The sequence below is a fragment of the Ylistrum balloti genome, unplaced genomic scaffold (genome assembly GCF_031769215.1).
Source record: "Ylistrum balloti isolate Yb309-2 unplaced genomic scaffold, AGI_CSIRO_Ybal_v1 Utg370636, whole genome shotgun sequence".
Taxonomy (NCBI): Eukaryota; Metazoa; Mollusca; class Bivalvia; order Pectinida; family Pectinidae; genus Ylistrum; species Ylistrum balloti.
The window spans coordinates 226,520-251,267 of NW_026782388.1; the positions used below are offsets into that span (position 1 = coordinate 226,520).

A 24,748-nucleotide genomic window follows, 5' to 3' on the forward strand; every position below is an offset into this window, starting at 1 on the left:
ATGAAACGACAGATGAATGAGGCAGGAAGTGGAATTTGAGACACTCACATCATACATTGGTACTGACCATTGGTACACCCTGTAAGTAAATTCAAAAATGTTTTCATTAAATATGCAACAAACAATGTACATAATACAACATTTCTACAGTGACAAGCTAAATGGATCTACATTATCTGATATTCAATTTTCACAAATACATTTACATCTAGATCTCACCTCAGTGGTCTCAAAAAAGGACATGCAAAATCTCATTTTTCATTACAAAGACATGCATTAATTTTTATAACTTCAGGTGAATGCATTTATTTTCTTCTGTTTGTTGAATATCTAAAACATACACACAAAACTGATTTACTCAAATTGAGTTTTTATCAGATTTTTATAATCATGTATTCACAGAATTCTGAACAAAGTTGTACTTCTTTGGTTTTTGGTCCTTCTTGTACATCACATATATAAGTAATAATAATAATTAGCTGTATATAATCCTTAATTACACCACCAGGCAGAGCAGTCCCCATTTTCACATTAATCACTACCTATATATGATTCCATTACCATATGTACACGTAATTCAGTCAGCCTTTATCATAAAATCTATGAATGCCTGGAAACTTACATAATAGATCTGGACTGTTGTGTTTATACTCATACCCAAAGACAATATCAGCTGATCTAGACATCTGTTCTGACGTTCAATGTACACCACAACAGTACTATATATGGCTATATATACCGGTAAGCTTCACTCTGCTACAGCCTTATCTAGGCTAAACACATTATACACAAGTTTATAGAACGGAGACCTCTGACTGAGAAAGGCTGAAGATTTTAAGAAAGGACTAGCTGAACAGATTGTATTTCGAAATTATAAACTGTAACTTTTATCTCACGATTGTCTCAATAATGCTAATTTGGCTTCACTGAAAGATAACAGCCAAATCTCTGACAAATGATTTTTTTTTAATTTTAGACATTTTACAAGATATAAAGTGCCACAATGTTAAGGTCTAATGATCTGTGATACATGTATAATTAACACAGCTTCTGAAACTAGGTCACACTAAGTCTTGCTACCAGTATATGACCTAAATAATTAATAGACACAATCTGCTAGCTGACTTTAGATACTTGAGAAAATTAGGTCTGACTGCTACATAGAATACACATCCGTGGAAAACAAATCCACATGTCATTGCAGGCTCGTGTTTATCATGTAGTTTAGCTTATATCAATAGATCTTTGTATAAAACATTGCTTGGTAATGTTTTGATTTTGCATTTTCTCTTAGTATGTACATTGTTAGGCACATTTAATATCTATAGACATTATAAGTATAACTAGGTTAAAGAGAACATGTTTTAGAACAAAGAGTCCCCGATGTTAACTGGCTACAAGTTTAGGCGTGGTAAGAAATTCACTTATCATTTTGTTGTGCAGTAATAAGTCAACTCCATGCTTATCATGCAGGTCATAAGTACTACTATAACACAGATGGAAAGAATCTCCCATCCTGTGTGGTTTTAAGTAAGTGTTAAGGGCTGATTATACAATCAAGCTCTATATTATATCTTCACTAGATCTAGAGCTGTCACACATATGCTTACATACTGTTGTTGACATCATCGCTACTCAAGCTTGAACAAAGAACAAGAGGCTATAGGCTTATCTTGTCATCATTTGTCAAATCCAACTCTCCTCAGGCAAAGAATTCTACTTTGTGTCATTGTAAGTAACATTAAAATTAACCAGACCAGAGGCTTCTGACATTCATAATGGCTGAATGATTGAACTGGAAATGTTTATCTTAATAATAAACCTAAAACAAAAACAAACAACAACAACAACAACAACAACAACAACCAGAAAATATCAACATGTCAACATAATCATAATCCAAACTTAAATGCTCTGAAGCTAGGCCAAAATATGAAAAAAGGTTGAGTTAACGGAGATTCCAGAAAAAGGACAAGGATAATAAGACCAGGTGTTCCTTATTTCTGTTATGTGTTTAATGCTTTAGGTTTTCCTAATAAAACTTATAGAACACACTGTCAATATTCCATTATTTCTTACCGCTTGATGCATATAGATGACTCTGTCACTGAATTAGTCATACCAGCAGGTATACAAGAATTGCATGGAGTATAAATTATGCACCATTTTATTATCTATTATTCAATTATTATAAAACCTATACCACTCCATATTCTTCGACCAAATTAGATATACTGTTTATATACATATCGTGTGACAATATTTGTTTAAACGAATGTATGCATACTAAGAATTATTTGAAAAAGACTAATGAAAAATGAGTTGGGTTTTTTTTGGCATTTACTTGACTTCATGTCTTAAAATGATTAAAATTGTATATCTTTTGTATTGCTTTAATAAGATTAAAATCCAGAATAAAGATATCATTGAATTGGCCTCCTTTATTTGAGAGATACTTCTGCAGGAAAAAAAGATTAGGTGACACATTTAGTTACTAAGTGTAGAAAAGGTGAAACCCACGTGTCTAAACTTGGACAAATATGACAAACCTTAAATTATTCACATGTACTGTGTAGAGTCTCTTCCCATGCACTTTAGATTAAATATAATGAGGATATATACTTACAGTATCTAATTGACCCTTGTGAGCAATTTGCATTAAAATTGGGCTGTCTGTTGTCCATTGTTACTTTTTAGAAATCAATTACTCTGAATATTTTTTTTTTCTTTTCTACAAACATTTCCTGTGACTATCAATGTAACACTATTACAAAATAGACTGATCAATATGACTGAGTAATTAATGCTAAGTATAGCAAATAATGCATCACATGCATGTATGTGTTTTATTATGCATTCACATGTTGGGCTGATGTGCTGTACATCTAAGACCTACTGAGATAAAATTGATTACATAGATATGTTTTGCATGATTTAACACTTCCTTTTGTACCCACCCTATTAATTTTTTTAACAGATGAATTATCCATGTGTATGAAATGGGTTCTTTTTTAAGATGCATCTAAAAACCCCAAATATGCATACAGTATATACAGGCATATATATATATATATATATATATATATATATATATGAATATACATGTATATACTACCAACATTATATCTGCATGTATGTTTAGTCAATTATTTATCAAAGTTATGTTATTAATTGAATCATAATATTATAGAAAAATCATGCTCCTTGTGAGTCCTTGATTGGACAATAAAAATTGTATACCATGTATTGATGTATATAAGGTAATGTATCTGTTGGTTATTGTTCAGGGCAGAGACGTATATATCACATATATACGTCTCTGTTCAGGGTAATCGTTTGACATTCATGGGGAAGGACAGGAACAGAGAAAGTCTTACCAAAAAGTTTTGATAAATCACACGTTTATCAGCAGGCATTACAAATGTTGTCGAATTAATACACTCTCTGTATATGCTACAATAACAATGTGCATATGACGTTTACTCGCAAGAAAGTGATGCAAAAGGTCTTTCTTCATACAATAGGTCTCGAAGACTTCAGCTATTTAGTAGATAACAGCCTCAGCAGCAACTTTCAGTGCAACCAGATGAGAAATATAAACTATTGAATTACCGTAATCCGAGATGAAAACTACGAAAATATTCCATGAACAAGCATCTGCTCAAACTTACCCCCATGTAAGTCCTAATTTACAGCAGATAGATCCACTCTGAACGATCGCACTGTGACACTATCAGAAACATAATCGGCAGGAAGCACAGGTGTTCATCTTGGTCAACTAAACGTTAACAGGTTCCGTTGAAACAAAGCGTCTTCAAGACGCTGTACTGGACAAAGTTGTAAACTTCCGTCTGCTCTTTTGTCGAAGTGGAAAGTCTGTCTAGTCAGCTGATTGATTGCAACATGTCTAAAAAGGAGGATGACATGGATGATTCCATGTACCAAGTTTTAACAACAGTTTTCAAGCACCAAGAATTTAAATCCAAACTCCAAAAGCAAGCTACTCGATGTGTTTTACACGGTAAATAATCCTAGTCTAGCTGCTTACACGCACTCACAGGCCGTCGGAGAAATAAGCCTAGTAACATGTGTTAGGCTAACACACATGGCATGGGGACGGTAACAGATGGTCCCACGACTAGCTCTTCTGTTTCGAAGTTAGCGTTTAATTTTTCATACCTATCCAAAATATTACTAACCTGTTTACTAATGTGTCATGGGTTGTTTTCCTAAAAGCAAATGCGTCAGAATTTCATGGCACCCTTGGAGCTTTCAAACCCATTACAAGAGTGTTCCCAACCTTTTTATTGTTCATATTGTGTATCCAGTTTTCTATCATCCAAATACTTCATGTACATGACCATGTAACATGAACTAGCAACTCTAACTGGACACTCTACTGCTCGACTAAAGGGAAATTCTCACTAGCTGTGGCTAGTAAGGCGACCTGTATTCTCAACTTTAACACCACCTCCTCCTTCACAAAACTTTAATGTAGAAGCTTAAGACAACAACAGCCCTGGTTCAGTATCTCAAAGGAAGCATCTTTAAATTTATCTCCTATTGCTTTTACCATTGTGTGGTAAACAGCAATAATTCTGTAATAGGAAGGGGTTCGAACTAGCGAAATTCCCACTAGCCGTGGCTAGTTAGACAATCACACACACACACACACACACACACACACACACACACACACACACACACACACACACACACACACACACACACACACACACACACACACACACACACACACACAAACACACACACACCATCAAACAAACATACACAAATATGAGTTTTAGAAAAAAAAAACATGTACTTTTACAGGTAGCCCATTTATCTGCCATAAACACTATATCATGTAGTACATATGAGATAATTCTTTAAAGATTATTTAGGATATTAATGAAATATACCATGTATCATTATATTAGAATATAAGTAAAAATTATGCATACAGATGATACATGTATAAGAAGCTGACATATTAGATATCATAAAGTCGCTAAGGCCACAGATACATTAAGACATACTCTCAAGGGTCAACTGCCTTTAGTTAGAATATTAGTAGAGATGTAGCAATATGTTTGTGGTACGTTTATATTAGGGAGTTTACCCTAATGTTGGTCACCCAACTGCTTGATCTCTTTACAAAATTTCAAGAAATTATTGAGCAAGATTACTTCTCCACTGGAGTTCTGTTTCTGGTTTAAGGACCATAAGATTATCATTGAGTAAGCACATATGTGAAGGAAGGCAACTCTGTTTAATTTAACATGCCATTTCTCACCTGTGGTACCCAAGAGCTGCATTCTTTTAAATACTTTTCTAATTTTCTCCTATATGTCATATGTGTTTGATAATGCAGTCTGATATAAAAAAAAAATTAGGAGTTCAATACAAAACATGTTTATCTTCATTACTCTAAGACATTTTCATGCATCAGTTTCTATCTGTTTTTGATAGACTTCATCTTTACTTATATGATTATGGGAGTGTTTGTTTGGAGGTTTTCATCATACACCAGGCCCATCATAGGCCATGTAGAGCAATTAGGTAAAAGTGTCTTGCCCAAGGACACAACCAAGTCAGCACAGACAAGTCCATTTCTCAGCTCCTTGAGAAACACAAATTACCACGGGTAGGTTACAAGTGTTGAACCATGCACGTCAGATCTTCACATGAAGTTATATTGAAATGACTGCTGTTGGTAGTTGCTAGTTTTTGTATGAAGGATGAGGAAGGACAAACCTCCTTATAAGATTTTGATATCTGTAATTTATCTTGACAACAATAGTTTACATATGAGGTTCAAGAAAGCTTTTGTAACAGTTACATGTGCAGTTCTGTCACAATTCATCCCTGAAACATTTCATTAAAAATACAGATGAATTGCAAATGAATATGTCATCTTTAGACATTAATTGTTCATAAACTTTACATAATGCTTTTTGAATTTATGGATATTTCAATTAAACATTACTGAAGCAAGTGGCATTAAAATTTATTTGCAGGCAATGAGGTATACATATTCTTAAAATTGAAAATGTAGTTCAAACTGGTTTTATTTGGCTGCAGTCTTTGAACTTCAATCATTTCTATGTGTCACTTAATGTTAAATACTGTTCGAAGTGTATATTTTGTTGATAGGGATAATTTTGTAGTGAGATTCACTTTAACAGTGTCTTATGTTTTTATCAAAGTCAATGTAGACAAAATTGTTATCCAGTTATAAAGATTTTTAAAAACATTTTCCTTCATTTCAGGAAATCATGATGTGTTTATTTCCATGCCTACTGGAGCAGGAAAATCCTTATGTTATCAGTTGCCAGCAAGATTTGGAAAAGTTGGTGTTACATTGGTTGTCTCCCCCTTGATAGCTCTGATGCAGGATCAGTTGGATCATCTAGATCACCTGAAAATTCCATCAGAAACACTGAACTCCAAACAATCTGCAAAGGAAAAGAAACGTGTTCTTGGAGACCTTAATAGTTCAAAGCCCCGTACCAGACTTCTGTATATCACCCCAGAACAGGCTGCTACTGATGGCTTCAGGACAATAGTCCAGAGCCTCATCAAGAAAAAACTCCTCAGATACCTGGTAGTAGATGAAGCCCATTGTGTATCACAATGGGGGCATGATTTTCGGCCAGATTACCTTAAATTGGGTCAGCTACGGAGAAAAATGCCCGGTATCCCATGTATAGCTCTTACAGCTACAGCCACTAGCGAAGTGGTCACAGACATTGAGAAACAACTCCAGTTGAAAGCCCCTGTAAAAAAATTCAAGTCGAGTTGCTTCCGTCCAAATTTATTTTATGATGTTGCAATGAAAGAAGTGATTGGAAATCCATATGAAGACTTAAATAAATTTGCAAGGACTGCATTGAACTGTTTAAATGCAGAAGATGAGATAGAAAATTGGGTAAGATAACGGTACATGTAAACTAGTAATTGTCTATTATAGCGGAATATCCTGTCTGTCAATAACTGCTTTGTTTGTGTATTTTGTTGTACAAATATGTTGAAATTGAAATTTTAAAGACATTCCATTTATTTAGACAAATATGAATATTTCAATTTTAGATAAGGTTTCATCCACAGAAGTACTTGAAATAAGTCATTAAGATTTTCAATGTAAATTTTTATCGAAATTCTCTTTGTCAGAGAGAGTTTGGGTGTGGCATTGTGTACTGTAGAACAAGGAATGGCTGTGATGAGGTTGCATCCCATCTCAGTAGACTCGGATTGCCATCCAAACCTTACCATGCTGGTTTGAAAAATGATGTGAGAGAAGAGATTCAGAACTCTTGGATGGAAGGAAAATTCCCTATAATCGCAGCCACTATTAGTTTTGGCATGGGTGTGGACAAGGCAAATGTTAGGTATGTATGTACAAATATTTTTTTCTTGTTACACCAAACTTCAGAAGATTTCATTAAACGCAAAGAATGTATGAATTTATACACATGAAAAGCCAAGAAATATTTCAAGGTTTAAATTTCCATTAGATTTAAGAATTGACAAAATAATCACAATTGCTGTAAAGGCACAATGTATTGTCTGTATTATCAATGACATAAAGTATGAAATGAGATAGAATGACTAACATACAATGTAAACTTGATTATATGCAGAACATTTGATAAATCATTGTGTCCGACACCACAGAAGAAGATACTTTTTCATGATTTCTGTTCAGATTATATCATAAGAACTTATCTGAATACTGAATAGACTTTATGTAATGTCACTGAATCATATTATTATTATATTATTATTATTATTATTATTATCAACTGGTACAGGTTTGTTGCTCACTGGACCCTGCCAAAATCCATGGCTGGATACTACCAGGAGTCCGGGCGAGCTGGGCGAGATGGAAAGAAGTCTTATTGTCGACTGTATTATGCTAGGCATGAGAGGGACACAGTGGCTTTCCTTATACAGAAAGAGACTTCTAGGTTTACAGTAAGTGCATATTTTCGAATGCCCAATATATCTAAAGCATAGGGATTTGACACAAATTCTCGACAATATTCCATATAAGGTCGGGTGGGTCGGGAATTCGTGCCAACTCCATGATGTCTAAAGTGATATGTTCTATCTAAATTTGTGTATATGTCATTTATCTAATGATACTAATTGTATGTAATGTTTGCTCTGTGTTGGTCCATGAACGGAATAGAATTAGTTGTTTTGTACATGTAGATTTCTCCCAGAACATGCTTTTGTTGCTGGTTAAAGGGGGATAACTCCATGAGGTCTTGAAATGATAAATAATTGTACATAGACTAACATTACGCAACATGTGGGCCCATGACCAGACCAATAAAAATCTTGTGCCTTGTAAAACTGCAATTTACTATCATGATATATGTAGCTACATCAGAATTTTACTATGAACATGGTTTTAGGGAAATGGAATCGATTCAAAAGGTGACTAACATTTGAAACAATGGCAGCGTGTACTCCTTATTTTTTTCTTATCACTTACTTGGTGCATTTTTTCTGCTATTGGCAGGTAACACAAATCAATGGTATTCATTCTGGCCCCAGTATTTTTAATAAGTTTTTCTCTTGTTCAGAGGGAAGATAAAGGAGTTACTGCTGAAAAGCAGAAAGCAGCCCAGAAGAGTTTTGAAGCATTGGTCAAGTACTGTGAAGAGCAAGAGTAAGATACTACTTCACATAGATACTTAAAATTGTGGCAGACCTATTGGAAAGGAGAATGAGTGTCTGACAAGGCAGTGGACTTGCTGTCTGTTGTCAGACCTCACATACGCCATTAATCTAGTCCTTGTAAACTTTGGAGATTTAACAAATTTTATTTTAAAGCAAGCATGTTTAGGAAGATCATTTAACTGTCACTAAAATAACCTAAAATATTATTCAACTATGTCTCTTTTGAAATTCGGAAATTAAAATTTGTGATTTATACAGCTGTATTGTTTGTAATAATATTAGTGTGCATTCTGAATAATATGGATAAACTATATATTGAAAACCTATCCTCATCTTGATTTGAAACAATCACTTTTTATACAGCCATCAAAATTTTGTTGTGATGTATTATGGTATTGCATTGCATAAGCTTTATTTAATTTATTCAGTATAATACTTACTTCTCCTTGGAGATGGACTTAGATTTGTTCTGTCCAGTGGTACCCTTGTGACAGTTGTTGTTTATACTGAAAAGGCTTTTCGACCATTTCCATCTCATGATTACTGATTATGTTGTATAGTTGCAGACATTGGGTTATAGCTCGTTACTTTGGAGATGTAAAGCCAGACTGTGAGGGGGCATGTGATGTTTGTAAGGAGCCAAAGAAGGTGGCCAAGGCTGTCCATGATCTCCAGACAGGTTCCTACGCCAACTTCAACAACAAGAAGGGAAGTGGAGGAATCTATTTTTATGAAGAGGATGATGAGGATGATCCTGGCATGTATGGTGGAGGAAGAAGAGGAGCAAAGAGGTATGAACATCAAACATTATATAATGGAAAACTACTATTCATTCTTTGCTTCTTGCCACATTTTTATGACACTTCTTCAATGTAGAAGTCAAGAGAACTTTCAAAATTAACTCTGATGTATAGCAAAAAACTATGTTAAATGATTATAAATTATCTTAAGATCAGGGTTAAAGGTCAATCAAAGCTTGTGTACAAGATTTTTCATGATCTTATCAGAGTTTGTGTTCTGCAGTTACTGACTACATGTTTTTTACAGTGAGTATGATGCCTACAGTAGATCATTTGAAAATGGTGCTGACGATGATGATGATGCAGCTTACAGAAGAGAAAAAAAGGAACAAATAGAGAAGAAACAAAGACATAATTTCATTATGAGAGAATTCAAAAAGAGGAAAGGGGTAAATTTGACATTTGTTGCCTGATATTTTTAATACCTGGTATTAATGTTTTTAAAAGGTAATAACCGATCATTTATAAGAAAATTAAGTCAGATTTATTTTTAAATTATTCATATGAATTCTATGCATTTCCCCATAACCAGTCCAAAGTGTTTGAGAAAGGTTTTGTAACCCTTGTAGTTAAAGCATTGATAAGACGGTAAAACATTTCATCACCACCAAGGTGAAACTTGTTGCTCAAAATTATCCTGATAAGAAAATTTATTTACTCTAACGTCGTTTACATTTTAAGACTATATACTGTATGTTCACCAATCTAAAGTGTTTGTGTCAAGATATTTAAACAATTTTAAATTTAATTTTCATTTGAAATATGAAGTTTTTCATCTTTCAAAAATTTAAAGAAAAGTAAATCCTTTTACTTCAAAGTTTTTATATTACAATACAGAATATTTGTTTACCATAATTTGCTCTGTTCACCATTGAACAACATTTTGAATGCAGCATCCATGATTAGTCACATTTATATTTAACTGTTAGACAGTATCGTTGTATTTTCAAGAGAGAGCCATTTTACATAATCATAGTACAGAAGACATATGAAATATGCCAAGTCTGATGAAAATTGGAGCAAATTTATGTTGAATGTTACCCTGAGAAATTGATAGAAATACAGATGTACTAACTGTGTCTAAGTATCTAAGAAAAGGTAATTGATAAGAATCAAGTATGGCAATCTCTCTTTCACTTAAAGGGTGTTGATGACTCCTCCACCTCTACCACAGAAGAGCCTCTTGAGGAACCGGATCCAGATTGCCCTCTCAGAGACGCTGCCAATCACAAAATACCCAAACTCACCATCAAGGTTATAAATTACAATATCTCAGGCTTAGATCACACTTCTATACACAGCAAACTGGTTTTCATTTTTTAAATGATTCAAATGAAACTATCCCCATGATTAAGAAAGACCAGATCCAGATTGCCCTGTTTGAGACACTTTCAGTCATAAAATACCCAAACTCACCATCGAGGTCATAAAATCATAATATCACAGCCATATTTGACAGTTCTATACATAGCAAACTGAATTTTTTTCAATAGTTCAAATGAATCTGTTACCCTGAATGGTATGAAAGACATTTTTCATTATTCTAGTAATGAGTTTATATTAGCCCTTTAAACTGAGTTATGATTGTGACTTAAATCTAACTTGTATACTGTAGTGTAACTCTTATTGGCTGGATGTTCTCATTATTAATCTCCCATAAGTGAAAGGGTGGGGGAGAGAGAGAGGGGGGGGAAGGTCAAGGTCATTTATAAATTGTTACAGTGTAATAAATACATGTATTCCTTCAGCAATGCTTGGTATACTTGTTTAAATTGTGATGTCATAAATTCATGTCAAAGACCTCGATGAGAAGCTGCAAGGATATTGTTTGTTCGGAATTTTATTTACCGGTAATGATAAATACAGCTATGTTGTCATTTTTCAACAAATTATGGTTATTTAGTGTCAAATGAATTACCTTATATTCACATCCATTGCATATCATGTTACAAAAGCTGAATTCCACTTCATGTTTGTGGTATTAGTATACTATAGATAGGCTAGCTACAATGGAAATTTATTAAGACTTGTTTTATCATACAAAGTGGAAACTCAAACAAGATTTTCTTGTTATGGCTAAAAAGGAGGTTTTCTGCACAAGAATCGATAACCTTGTATGATTTTGAACTAGGCTGGTGTAGATATTTCGTTGCTATGTAAACTCGGTTCTACATGGATATGGAATGTAACTTTACATTTAAACTGATGTTACTTAATCTTTGTGTTGCATAAAGGGATGTTTCACTGTTCAAGGTAGATTTCAAATTTTGAACAGGAATATAGACAAATATTTTTATGTGAATATATAAGATATGTATACATAACAGTGATAAATTTATGTGTGTTGCAGGGCCGCGAGTACTGTATGGGTATGCTTGAGAAGGCACTGAGGGACAATTTTCGTCAATATTACCAAGATGTTCCCCATAAGCTTGTAGGAGAAGAATATGAACCAAGATGTACTGCCATTGACCTTGAATATGATCTGTTCAAGGTCAACAAGATGGCCAATATCTACAAGGCTGCAGTGATGAAAACAACAAATGAGATCAAGAAATGTACCACTTCTAAAGACTTACATTCCTCTCTGGTGGCAAATTGTTCAATGTCTGCATCAGGAGACATGAAAGAGTTACAAACAACTTCAACTTTATCATCCTCTCCTATTCCTGGTTTTAGCACTGCTTCTGACATGCTTGCCAATACACTAGTTGAAAAAGAAAAAAACAGTACCTGTCTATCTAAACCGGCTGTGTTCCTTTCAGCAGCTGATATGTTAAAGAAAGAAAATCAAATTAAGAGGACTGATCCCCCATTGCCAAGTCTACAGATGTTTGATTTAAATGGTTGTGATAGTGAGGAGAACTCAAAATCACCAGTTTGTGTGGAGACTGTCAAGGAGGCGAGTCGGCCAAGTCCTTCTTCTTCCCCAGGACTTTTCAGCACTATTGGAAATAGTGTGAAACCATGTGTTTCTCATATTCCTAAAGATCAAAAGCATTCTGGGTTTCAAAAAGCGAGCAAAGTACTTTCAAAAAAAGTAACTTTTGATTTTGATATCGGTGACTCTTCCAATTCTGGGAAATCCAAATCTAAGTCGAGGAAATCAAAGGCAAAAGAAAAATCTAGTAAAAATGTGCCCCAAATCACAAACTTTTTTGCAAAGAGATCTTCAGATGAAGAGGATAGTGTAGGGAAAATTGAGAGTGACATGACTGATGTCAAAGTAGAGATCACAGAACAAAATGTTGGTTCTGGCATAGTGGCAATGGACACTGAGGTAAAAGTGGAACCAATCACCAAGACTGACACTGCTTTGGAACTTTGTGAACAAGAGTGTGGTACGAAGTCCATGGATAGCAAACCAATTCTTCCAGATGTCAAAATCAAAAGTTCCCAGAAGAGAAAAATGGATGACAAGGTTACTCTTGTTCTGTGAATAGATTTTTACATGAATAACTTACATACACATAATTATGTATTTTATCACAATGCTGAGAAAGGGTCTGATTTTGAACCTGAAATTAGAGATACACCAGTATATATATTGGCAATTTCAATTTCAAACTTAGGAAAATTCAACATCATTATGATATATAAAGATTTCACATTTTCCCAATACAATTTTAAAATTTAGATTATGAACTACAATAACTTAATGCTAATTTGATGTATAATTAGCAAGCATTGTTACCATTTATTTCATATATAAAAGTAGATGTATATTATGATAGGGTTATATCTTTGTGATAAATTGGTATACTGAATGCATTATTTTGATGTACTAGGTTAGTGACGCAAGGCCCAAAAAAAGTAGGCTGGAACCTGAGTTGTGTGATGATTCAAGTTCTGAAAATTCCAGGCTGTCACAGTCTAGGGAAAGGAATTCTGAAAATAAGGTTTCTGACTTGTCTGAAGGTCCTTCGGTGTCCAGGGCAGGAGGCGCTGAAAGTCGGAAGGTTGCAGCAGATCTAGTAGTGAAATATTTGACTCCTCACTATAAGGCTGGCCGGATACCGACCAAGGTAGTATGCTGTATTTTGTGTATCATAATTCAATGTTTGACAGAATATTACATGGCATATTCAATAACATATGTTGATATGGTGAATTGATTGAAGTTGTAGAGTTTGCTCAGAGTAGTGATAGATATAATCAAAGTGGTAGTGTCGTGTTTTATAGAAACCACTTCTTCTCAGTAGCGAAATGTGATATATATTCCTTGAGGTTGTCAATTTTTGCACCAACTGGTATGAACTTTATTTGACACAAAAGTCAATGTACCTGAGTTCTTGTTCAATAACTCACATCAATTCCTAATGAAGAATGTACACTCCATCATGTAAACAAAAACAAAATAACAAATAAAAAAAATCTGATAAATACATGTCTATATTTAAAAAAAGTCCTTTAATGACATACATTTCTACACATTATATCATTTTGATTACCATTACATGAAATTAAAAATGGTCAAAATGATGTTCTGTAAACAACAAGCTTGTGTGCAAGATACTGTAAGAACACCTGAACAGATTAGTTCATGTTTAACAGAATGGTCTAATGACATCAAGCTTTTCTGTGAACTTCTAATGAGCCCCTTCTGTGGATCAGATTCATGTTGGGAACAAAGTATCTAGTCTAAATTATTCTGATGACTTTTGTATGGTGGTCAGGAGTCACTGGAAGTTGACAGAACATCAGAATAATTTGGACTACATAGTATCGTATTCCTACAGATATTTATCTACAACATATCCTGATATTTGGTTGGTTGGTGGGTTACAGGTATTACATCCACATGTCTCCATTTTTGTATCCTGTTCTCCAACAACATATTAGGCACCTGGTCAGTATTTGAATCGAACTGTTACAGAATGAAAATGTTTACTTAATATATACTTTTTATTTTTAATCATAGGATGCATTCAAAGTTGTTGCAAGAGCTTTGTCATACAAAGTAATGGATAAACCTGGTGGAACAGGAAAGCCGGCAGAAGGTATCTATAGAAAGTTACGATATCAGTATTTCATTGTGTAACTTACAACTGTTTCTTCTGTTGTCTATATCTTTTTCCTTACATGTGATGTAAATGAATTTCCATCTCTGTTATACCTAAAGTGGGTTTTTTTTACATTTTTTTTGTGTGTATTCTTATAATCAATTAAATATTTTGGAACCTAAGTTCAGCAATAAAGTTAAAAATATTTGTGGAACTGAAGTGTGATTTAAAGGGGAAACACACAAGATAGGTAACTCTTTGTTATTGCAGGGAAGTGTTAGTGATGTTAAATGTTAATTTCTCTGGTGACGATTGTATTTTATCTCTCATTTCAGTGAAAGAAATTGTGAAGAAAGTTATAGAGAATCTGTTTAAAAAGGTCAAACTGGTAAAGTCTGTGGAGGATCTCGTGGATGTGTGAGGGCTGTTTCCTAGTAATATCATAACCAATGAAGTAAAAAAACTAATATAGATTGAAGCTGGGGATATCTCGAAGATGTTGTTTTTCTTTAAAATAACTGTCACCAAGATTTTCTGTACACCTGATTTGAATATCCACTATGATGTTAAATGTTGAAGAAAAGGTTATAACTCAGAAATAAGTAATTGAAATCTTAAGCTTTTCAGATTAAAGGATCTTGTATTAGTGTCTTAGGCACATTAAATCAATTAAAGAAGCTCAGTATTAACACAAGTCCAAGTGTCAGTGACAGAGCAAATTACTGGGCAAGTTTAGTTAGTTGCACATCACATGGACAAGAGTGTAAGATTTTACAACTCAAGAAAAGAGAAATTTTCTGTTTGACTTTTAAACAAATCTTCACTGAATGGTTTGTTTTAACTACAGAGGCCAGTGTGTGATGTTATTTATCTGTGATTTGACAATAGTGTGATCACCTGTGTCAAGCAACGTTTAATTTGATGACAAGGATATGAAACAAGGTATGATATAATAATCCTATTTAAACCTGTACTTTGGTTTGGTGCTTTATTGAACGACTGATTATTTGCAGTTAATATTACAGTTAGGAAAAGCATGATGCATATTTTACAATGCTATATTTAGGATATTTCATTTCATTTTAAAATCTGAAAGGTTGTGAGGGTTAGATTGATATGGCAGACATGATGAACGATAACAGCTGTTTTATGTTACAAAGCTAACAATTAGTGGTTGTTTTGCTTTTGGCTAGTTCACAAGTTTTTAATTTCAAGCAAGTTAATGAACTGAAGTTCATGCATACAGGAATAACAGATATTTTCTGAGAATTTCATTCGTTGGGTATGAATTCAACAAAATTTTTGTGACCTTGAATATAAAGTTAAATTCAATCCCTGTGAATATTTCCCAACTATAGAGTACTTAAGCAAATTGTGATATTAGATTTTGTTAAACAGACAGGACTATGGAAAATGACAGTAATAGGTTAAGGTCAAAATCCTCATCTGCTCATTTACTTCAGTATTGACCAGTCTAGCAAAGAGTATACACACTGGTGTACTTACAAAAAACTCAGTATGCAACAGAGAGGTCATGCCTGTCAACTGTTGATTTAAGACCATAGTTTCTAAACATCAAGATTTACACTAAATCAGATTTTTCATCAATATTGGTGATGGTTAAATTATCAAAGGTCACACTTAACCTATTTTGGAAATAAAAGACAATGTGAGTCATGTATCCATGTGAGCCACTGCTAAGTTTATTATACTAACTTTCCATATGTTAAATGAACAGGACATCAGGCTAGCCCTAATTTAGTCCTCGACATTTTTGTGCTCAAAGTCTGGGTATGACAGACAAATTTTAAAAAAAAAAGCATTGAAAACGACACCTGTTAATCAGAAGTATTGTAACTGTTATGATATTGTATATTGTATAATGTTGATTTTACATATTTTAAAAGCATGCAGTTTTGTTTGCAATAAAGATTTCAAGTTTTATGATGACTTAACAACATTTCTGTTTTTTTCCCTGTAAATTCCACCTTTAACTGCTACAATGAAAGTTGTACTGTCTGACTTGTTGAACCTAATGTAATTAAGTATGGACATAAATAACGGCCAGGACCTAGATTGGAATAATTACCAACGTTTAAAAGAATCAAGTATTACTCCTATCTACCTGAATTTGTTTAATTATATTTGGAATCAGGAACTTATTCGGTTAATTTTTTTTAAAACTTTTTTTTTACTTACAAATACATGGAAAATTACCTATGAGCATCATTTATCACTAGGCTATTTATTTGTAAATATTTAAGATGAAATATCTTCACCCCAAAAGGTCGGACCAAAAGTATGTTTCATTACCAGTAAGGCAATTTAACTGATGAACCTACAGAAATGCAAATTCAGCCAGTTGTAGTAAATGTTGTTTTATGAGTGTATGCTTTCAAGAGAGGGTCCAGGAGCGAAGTTAACATCAAATTAAGAACTTAGCTCAAAAGAAATTGGAGTGTATGCTTAAGCATACTTGCATACATTATTGCTAGGTCACTGTCAGCAAATTATTTAAATTGTGTAAAAATATGGACCTAAGTTTATGTATATACTTGTTTATATTTTACACTATACAGGTGTTGTTTCCATACTGAATTAAATATTCTATTTAATAACTAATTTGATTTTTATCCACACTCCCCAGTGATAGTATTAATAATAAATATCATTAGTGATACTTGATAAGTAAAATTCAATAAATGAAAACAAATCACAACGTAGCTTTCAACATCAAATTATTACCAAGTTCACTCTTCACCGCCACAAAGTATTACCCAGAAATCCTTTACCGCCAAACACTATGACCAGTCCCTCTTCATGGACACAAAGTATTACCCAGAAATCCTATACCACCAAACACTATGACCAGTCACTCTTCATGGACACAAAGTATTACCCAGAAATCCTTTACCACCAAACATTATGACCAGTCACTCTTCATGGCCACAAAGTATTACCAAGTAATCTTTTACCACCAAACACTATGACCAGTCACTCTTCACCGCCACAAAGTATTACCCAGAAATCCTTTACCACCAAACACTATGACCAGTCACTCTTCACCGCCACAGAGTATTACCCAGAAATCCTTTACCACCAAACACTATGACCAGTCCCTCTTCATGGACACAAAGTATTACCCAGAAATCCTTTACCGCCAAACACTATGACCAGTCACTCTCCACCGCCACGAAGTATTACCCAAGATATCTTTTACCACAAAACGCTTACAAACTATGAGACGATTACCTATCCGAATTGACCACCTTTTAAATCCCAATATTTACATGTAGACATTAACGATGAAATTACAATTTTCACTGAAGTATTCAGTTTGTGATAATTTTATAAACTCAGCTCCGCCTACAAATTTCCTGAAAGTCAACACAAGATTATGCTAACTTTATCGAGAGCGTATATTTAGCTACAGATGGTGTCATTGTCATATTGACACTAAAATCTCGTAATCACTACTACCACTTCTAGTGATCAGTAACGTGGGCAGGTACCAGCTGCAGATGGGATACTAAAAGACATAACGAAATCTAACCTCGGATTGGCATCAGCGAGACTTCAAACTTCCGCTATTCACCCTTTGCCCTGCACGTTGTATCAGGAGCATACACTTAATGCCTACTTCATGCACTGACATGTACGTACAGTTAACATGTGCTGTGCAGTCTGCGTGCCACGGTGCTCACAGATAGGGGTTAGACGTGGAGATACATTTATATGGTCCAAAGTCCTAGATACTAAACAAGTATGCCAATAATCGAAAGCGGAACACGTGAAGTAAGGTTTTCTCTGAGGAATCGCTCCATAACTGACCGAGTGTGGGACATCTCCATTCACCTGTGATTTGTCTACCTATGATGAATATTAAGACAACTCGGCGAGAATATCAAGATCACCTTAACGCCACGATCGGCAAAACTGTTATGAATGTCGCCATGCCAATACTGCAATAGGTTTAGTAATAGTAGATGTATCACCAAAACCAACTTGATAAGAACCCACATATACCCTGCATAGTCATATTGATAACCTCTTGAACACACGTGATTCCTTCTATTGATCTACCTAGGATAAGGCTTACTTTGTCACCAAGAATGCTTTGGTAAAAACTGTGTAGGGTGTCATGGCTTTCGCACGTAATACGAACCTCTCTCTCACGCACACATGCGTTGTCACTGATAAGACTGACATATCATTGCCGGAATTCGTCCTTCTTACTGAACCCTACCAAAAGGTTTGCAAAGTTCAAAGTTCATTTATTCACTTAGGCACCTTTATGTGCTACAAGAGGTCACGTACAATACAGGGTGGCCTAATATTAGAACATTTCATACATTGGAAGCAGCAATATATCAGATCAGAAACATTATTACATTATACATAATCCATATCAGCATGAAAAAGGGTGTTTTACCTTCTCTCAAAAATAAGAAACACAGACGGTACTGTTATGTGTTGAAATGCCTATAGTGACTTGGCTAATTCATCAACACAGATACTGATATTACTATTCAGTAAATATACATTTGTAGCAGTAAAGTTATATTATATCATAATAGAAACTTATTACATTATAAATACTTTATAACAACAAACCCTATGTGTATTTTGCTGCATTTGCAGTTCTCTAAATGCTCTTTGTAGACTTGTACGGATATCTGTATGGTCGTTATGGATTATTTGTATGGTTACTATGGTGTATCTGTATGGTCACTATGGTATATATGTATGGTAACTATGGTATCTGTATGGTCGATATGGTATATTTGTGTGGTCAATATGGTGTATCTGTATGGTCACTATGGTATATCTGTATGGTCACCATGGTATATCTGTATGGTCACCATGGTATATATGTGTGGTCACCATGGTGTATATGTGTGGTCACTACGGTATATCTGTATGGTCACTATGGTCACTATGATATATAACTATGGTCACTATGTTATATCTGTATGGTTGCTATGGTATATCTGTATGGTCACTATGGTATATCTGTATGGTCACTATGATAACCATAGAGGTTTTCTCCTTCGTGTCAACGGATCTATATCTAACTAATTACAACCTGTTTACAATAAAACATTTGTTCTATACCCTTTTCTCGGCTATGCATTCATAAGGACATGCTTTATATGTCACTCCCAAATGCCCTTTTATTGGAGGAATATTGTCTGGATCCACAGGTTTGAACTGGAATCGTTGAACCATGGAAGTGACGAAAAGGAAGAGCTCTGACCTCGCGAGGGCCTCCCCCATACACACACGGCGACCTGTAACACAAGAGCAATTTACAGGTCACTCTGCATTCTGTAACAGTTCGGGCATATTTCTATAAAAATGTCGACAAACGGTAACTATGCTTCAATTTCACTGATACAAATATTGTGCAGGTTAACAATTTATGAGTCAACATTAACAACATCTGATTTCAATATGAATTAAGATGTATTAGATATTATCTCTTCTATCTATATCTCAGCTGTATGGCAACTTATTCTTCATCATATTAGAGTGTCGCGCACCTGATCTCCCCGGTTGCAACAAAAGCGGGACATTAAAACTGTACTGTGTAAGACATGTGTTAATTTCGTGCACACTTTGTGAAATACTTATGTCGTCATTGTGGTAATTATTTGACAACCTCAGTTTGATACTTATGGTCTATGTTAAAATTTTCCAAATGCATGTCAAAGGTCACGGTCAAGGTCACATGGTCAAAAATTTTGGTACCACCGGAAAGGTCTTGGCACCAAGAACACACATACCCAATATGGAAACCTTACCTCTTACGATGCAATAGATATGGCAAGGTTAAAATTGACAATAGACAAACAAACAGGCAGACAACACGAAAACGACATGCACAGTTTTACATAACTATAATCACAACAGACTACTTACCGAAAAAGAACGGTACAACATGCTCCGTTCCACAAACATTGTCATCTTTGTCGATAAATCTCGATGGATTAAATCTCTCCGGCTCCGGGAAGAGTACCGGATCCGTGTGGACAGAATGGACATTTGTAATCAACATTGCTCCTTTAGGAATAACGTGACCATGGAAACTAACATCCGCACTTGTGGAGTGAGGCAAACCAAGCGGAACAATGTCCCCACACCTGAGGATCTCTGTGATGGTGGCCTCAATGTACGGCATGTCCGGGCGGTCTGATAGGGACGGGAATCGACCCTCTCCTACCACCCTCGTTACCTCCTCATGACAACGCTTCTGTACATCCGGGTAGTGGAGGAAGAACAAGATAGCCCAGAGAAGAGTTGTAGTGGTCGTCTCCATTCCAGCAACGAACATGTCGGCTATCGTATACACTAGCTGTGATACTGTAAGTAGACAATAACTTAACATGAGCAAAACGATAAAAGATACATTTCATCGCATCTATGAAACTACCAAAAACAAAAACATACGCAAGTCAAAAGAAAAATAAGTTAAAGGTTTCAAATAAATAAATAAATTTCTTGTGTCACTTCTTTCTATTACAATTCCATATGATAATTTATCACATAATCGACCTGTGCAGAAATCAGTGATATCATACCATGAACAATGATGTTAGGTGGCAAGCCACCGTTTGACTTAGTTTTGGACTTTAAGCTCTTTCAAAATATGACCTTTCTGAGCTTTGTGCAAAAGAGTCGCATGATAAAATCTCATATGAAATGAAAAATTATTTATTTAAGATCATATATTGAGAGAACATCTAGGATCTAAATATTTTCCAGTTCATTGCCATTGATATATATTTTAACGTGATCAATTAAAATATCGACATTTTGTCATTTTAGGGTGCTTGTTTGGTTGATTATAGGACTTCCGTCTCCACGACTCTTTCCTATCATTAAGTATTGTCTTACTGACGAACATCAGAGTTGTGATTCTGTCGACATACGGAGAGTAATGAAGTAACATCATTGCCCAAATGACATACTAACAAACATTTGTTAAAATTCATATATACAGTTTAACCACATTATCTCGAGCTCTTATAACTCGAAGACCCGGTCTAACTCGAAGTATTTTGCCGGTCACGGCCAACGTCACACTAAGCATTCGAACTTAACATAAATGGAAAATACCGATAAGTTTTCCTACGAACCCGAGACTTCGAGATAACGAAGTTCGACTACATATGAATAAAGTTTTTAAAGTTCCCGTCAAATTGAAATCTCCAAATATCTATAAATATGTATTACCATAGTCGTCGAGAATAACTGACCTATATTTACAACTGACCTATATTGACAATAACTGACCTGTGAAGGATGAACCCTGCCCTTCCTTATTTTTGATTTCCTTTAAGTAAACGTCGATGAAATCTTTTATATTTTCCTCTTCGTAGTCCTGCTGATGAACGTCAATAATACTGTATAGGAACTTGATGATCTTGTCGCTATTGTTGACGACTTTCCAACAACTTACGGGATCCCCTGGGATATACCGGAGACTCGGCATGAGGTTAAGAAGGCCAGCTGGTCCCACGAGAGACATGTTTTCGTTAACCGTGTCCACTAGTTCTATAAATACGGGGTCACCATGTTCAAATCTCTTTCCGAATATAATGGAACAAATAATGTTTGCAACACTGGTCTGGATACAGGACTCGGGATGTAGTGGTTGTCCTTGCTTCTCCTCAAGAACATTGAGAAATGCTTCCACCTCTTCCATTATTTTTCCTTCTAAACTTTTCTTGCCGAAGCCGAAATCTCTAAGTCCTCCGATAGCGAATGTTCTGTGTGTCTTCCATTCAGGCCCTGATCTGCTCACAATTCCTATATGTTTTAAAACAAAACAATTCAAAAGAACATTAGCATACGACCTTGTATCTTGACACACGCGTTCAACAGAAACAAATAAAAAATCAATATCGACATCAACTGATCGATATCAACTGATCGACATCAACTGATCGACATCAACTGATCGATATCAACTGATCGATATCAACTAATCGACATCAACTGATCGATATCAACTGATCGACATCAACTGATCGACATCAACTGATCGATAGCAACTGATCGACATCAACTGATCGATATCAACTGATCGACATCAACTGATCGATATCAAGGAGCTATATCTGGAATGATAAGAAGTGACGACGTGCTGCGAAAAGCGATAAAATGCAATGTTTCTACTCCAAGAAACACATGATATGCGTTGCACATGATTTATTCTTATCGCCTAAAATTATACAAATGACGTATAAATTTTGCAATATATCTATTTATCTATAATCGTTCTCATCGATATCATAACTATCATTTTAAACAAGTTTATTTATCTCACTAACCTTTTCAGACGGTATAGAACTTTGCTTAAAATGAACCTAAGATTTCTTGGCTTGTTGTAGGAATAGTTGTTTAATTCACCTTCATTCTATCTCTTAAAAATCAGTTTAGTTAATAACAGCATAATTAATGTGAATATTGACATTAAATGAACATTTCAGAGACTAGGTGGAGACTGAGACAGTTCAACAAGGTCATTCCACATTTGTAGACTCTAAGGTATCAAAGAAAGAGTTTGTAAGGGAAAGTCTGTAGTGTGGGATTCTACAATTGCTTTTAGCTGAACCAATAATTACTGCGAGAAATTTTCCTGCCAACACAACGTCGATTTCTTCAGTATTTGATTTAAAGACCATTACAATCTTGTCTGGATTTAAAGTCATTTAATTGATTCATGGTCTGTACTTATTACATATTTTTCAGACAGAAAAAGAAGAAGAAAAGAGGGAGGTACCGTCCGTGAAAGATGTGAAAATGACGATATTTTTCATGCTTACGATAGACGTCTCTACATTACATATATTTCGGAACGACGTCATTTTCACAATAGATAACACTTGATAGAATCTTGATGGTGCTGTGTTTAGAAGAGTAACTTTGAGTATTGTTAACACATTTGTATATTATACTCACAGATTTATCAATTAGATATTTTACTTATATCACTATCTAAAAGCATCGAAACACTTCTCATATAAATGATTTAAGTTTTATTCTTCAATCCTAGGGTCACCTTCTTCAGTTATATTTTATATGTAAAGTATAAATCACGTTTTTTCATCACTTCTGTAATACAGTGCAGCCCTTTTACTCTTTATAATATTTAAAAAAAAAAAAAAAAAACTTATTTTTTATATCTACCTTGCCATTTCATTACTTCCCTGAATGCAAATAGGTCAGGCCGGTCGGATGTGACGTCACCACGTTTGACGAAAAGTTCCCTGAGTGTGTCATAACCACTGACCACTACCATCGTGAACGACCCCACGTGCAAAGTGACCAAGTCTCCATACTTTTCCTGAAGTTTACGAAATGTTATCCGCTGGTCGGTCGATGCCAGGTCAAGTAGGTTACCTAGTAATGGGAGTGGTGTAGGTCCCGGGGGTAGGGATTTCAGTCTCTGGTGTCTGTCCCACAGATAATATACCACAACCAGAACCAGAAGTGTCCAGACTAGACCGCTGGAACTAGTGAAGAGTTCCGATAGATCACTAAACATTGTTGTGTCTGACAGGGTACTGGAAATAGGCCTACTGCAGTTACACATATACTGCGCCGCACAATTGCTCAGTTTACACACTACACCCTGCTACAGTGTGATGATATGCAGTTAATAATGTACCTTTGACATATCGTTCTGTTGTTGCATACGATATCTCTAACAGGATACTAGGATCAGGATGATACAATGAAATATTTCAACATGCTTGTTCAAATATGTTGTAACCAATATACAGAGTTGAGAAACAAAACAAAAATGTTGTTGATGATGTCAAACTTTGTCGTGTTGATAGAGATTAACATTACCCACTTGGTTCCCTCCAACAAATATGTAGAGTGTATATGTGTATGACTTTCCATAGTCACCTTGAAATATAGCAAGTTCTCTACAATATGATTACTTAATGTGATTTAGAAAATACCAGAGATGTGCAGAGCAATATATTAAGTATATTCAAACCTGGTCGTGCTAGTTAACAGATGTTCTCATCGAAGAATACCCGTGTCGCTTTAATCAAATTGGTACGGAGGCCGAGAAGTGTTAATCACGGATTTGAATGAAGATCTATTTCCGGTTTACCGACCATAAACTCTCCGAGTTGATTTTGCTCGTTGTTTGTTCGCTAGTGATATCCAGTATCACGGGGCAAAGTCATTTTAACAGATTAATGTCAAACATGGTGGTCGCCAGACCATCGA

The 24,748-nt window shown here is 34.9% G+C and overlaps 2 protein-coding genes across 4 annotated transcripts; one reads left to right on the forward strand and one right to left on the reverse strand.

Moving 5' to 3' along the window:
* The first annotated feature begins 21 nt into the window (after positions 1-21).
* LOC132557161 (ATP-dependent DNA helicase Q5-like) lies at positions 22-16,444 on the forward strand. Of its 3 annotated transcripts, none has more exons than XM_060221657.1 (12): positions 22-81; positions 6,273-6,931; positions 7,174-7,391; positions 7,815-7,977; positions 8,595-8,680; positions 9,252-9,482; positions 9,739-9,880; positions 10,635-10,745; positions 11,842-12,912; positions 13,280-13,516; positions 14,413-14,491; positions 14,830-16,444. In XM_060221657.1, the coding sequence occupies exons 2-12, from the start codon at positions 6,296-6,298 to the stop codon at positions 14,913-14,915; spliced, it is 3,060 nt and encodes a 1,019-aa protein (XP_060077640.1). In that variant the 5' UTR covers positions 22-81; positions 6,273-6,295; the 3' UTR covers positions 14,916-16,444. The 3 variants fall into 3 exon arrangements, with proteins under 3 accessions (XP_060077640.1, XP_060077638.1, XP_060077639.1); XM_060221655.1 differs by lacking the exon at positions 22-81 and adding an exon at positions 3,909-4,021; XM_060221656.1 differs by lacking the exon at positions 22-81 and adding an exon at positions 5,615-5,647.
* Positions 13,868-24,169, reverse strand: LOC132557162 (cytochrome P450 2C3-like). The gene is made up of 4 exons (XM_060221658.1): positions 23,690-24,169; positions 21,791-22,306; positions 20,417-20,857; positions 13,868-19,785 (listed from the first exon to the last, which is right to left on the reverse strand). The coding sequence occupies exons 1-4, from the start codon at positions 24,093-24,095 to the stop codon at positions 19,604-19,606; spliced, it is 1,545 nt and encodes a 514-aa protein (XP_060077641.1). The 5' UTR covers positions 24,096-24,169; the 3' UTR covers positions 13,868-19,603.
* Between the last annotated feature and the right edge of the window lie 579 nt (positions 24,170-24,748).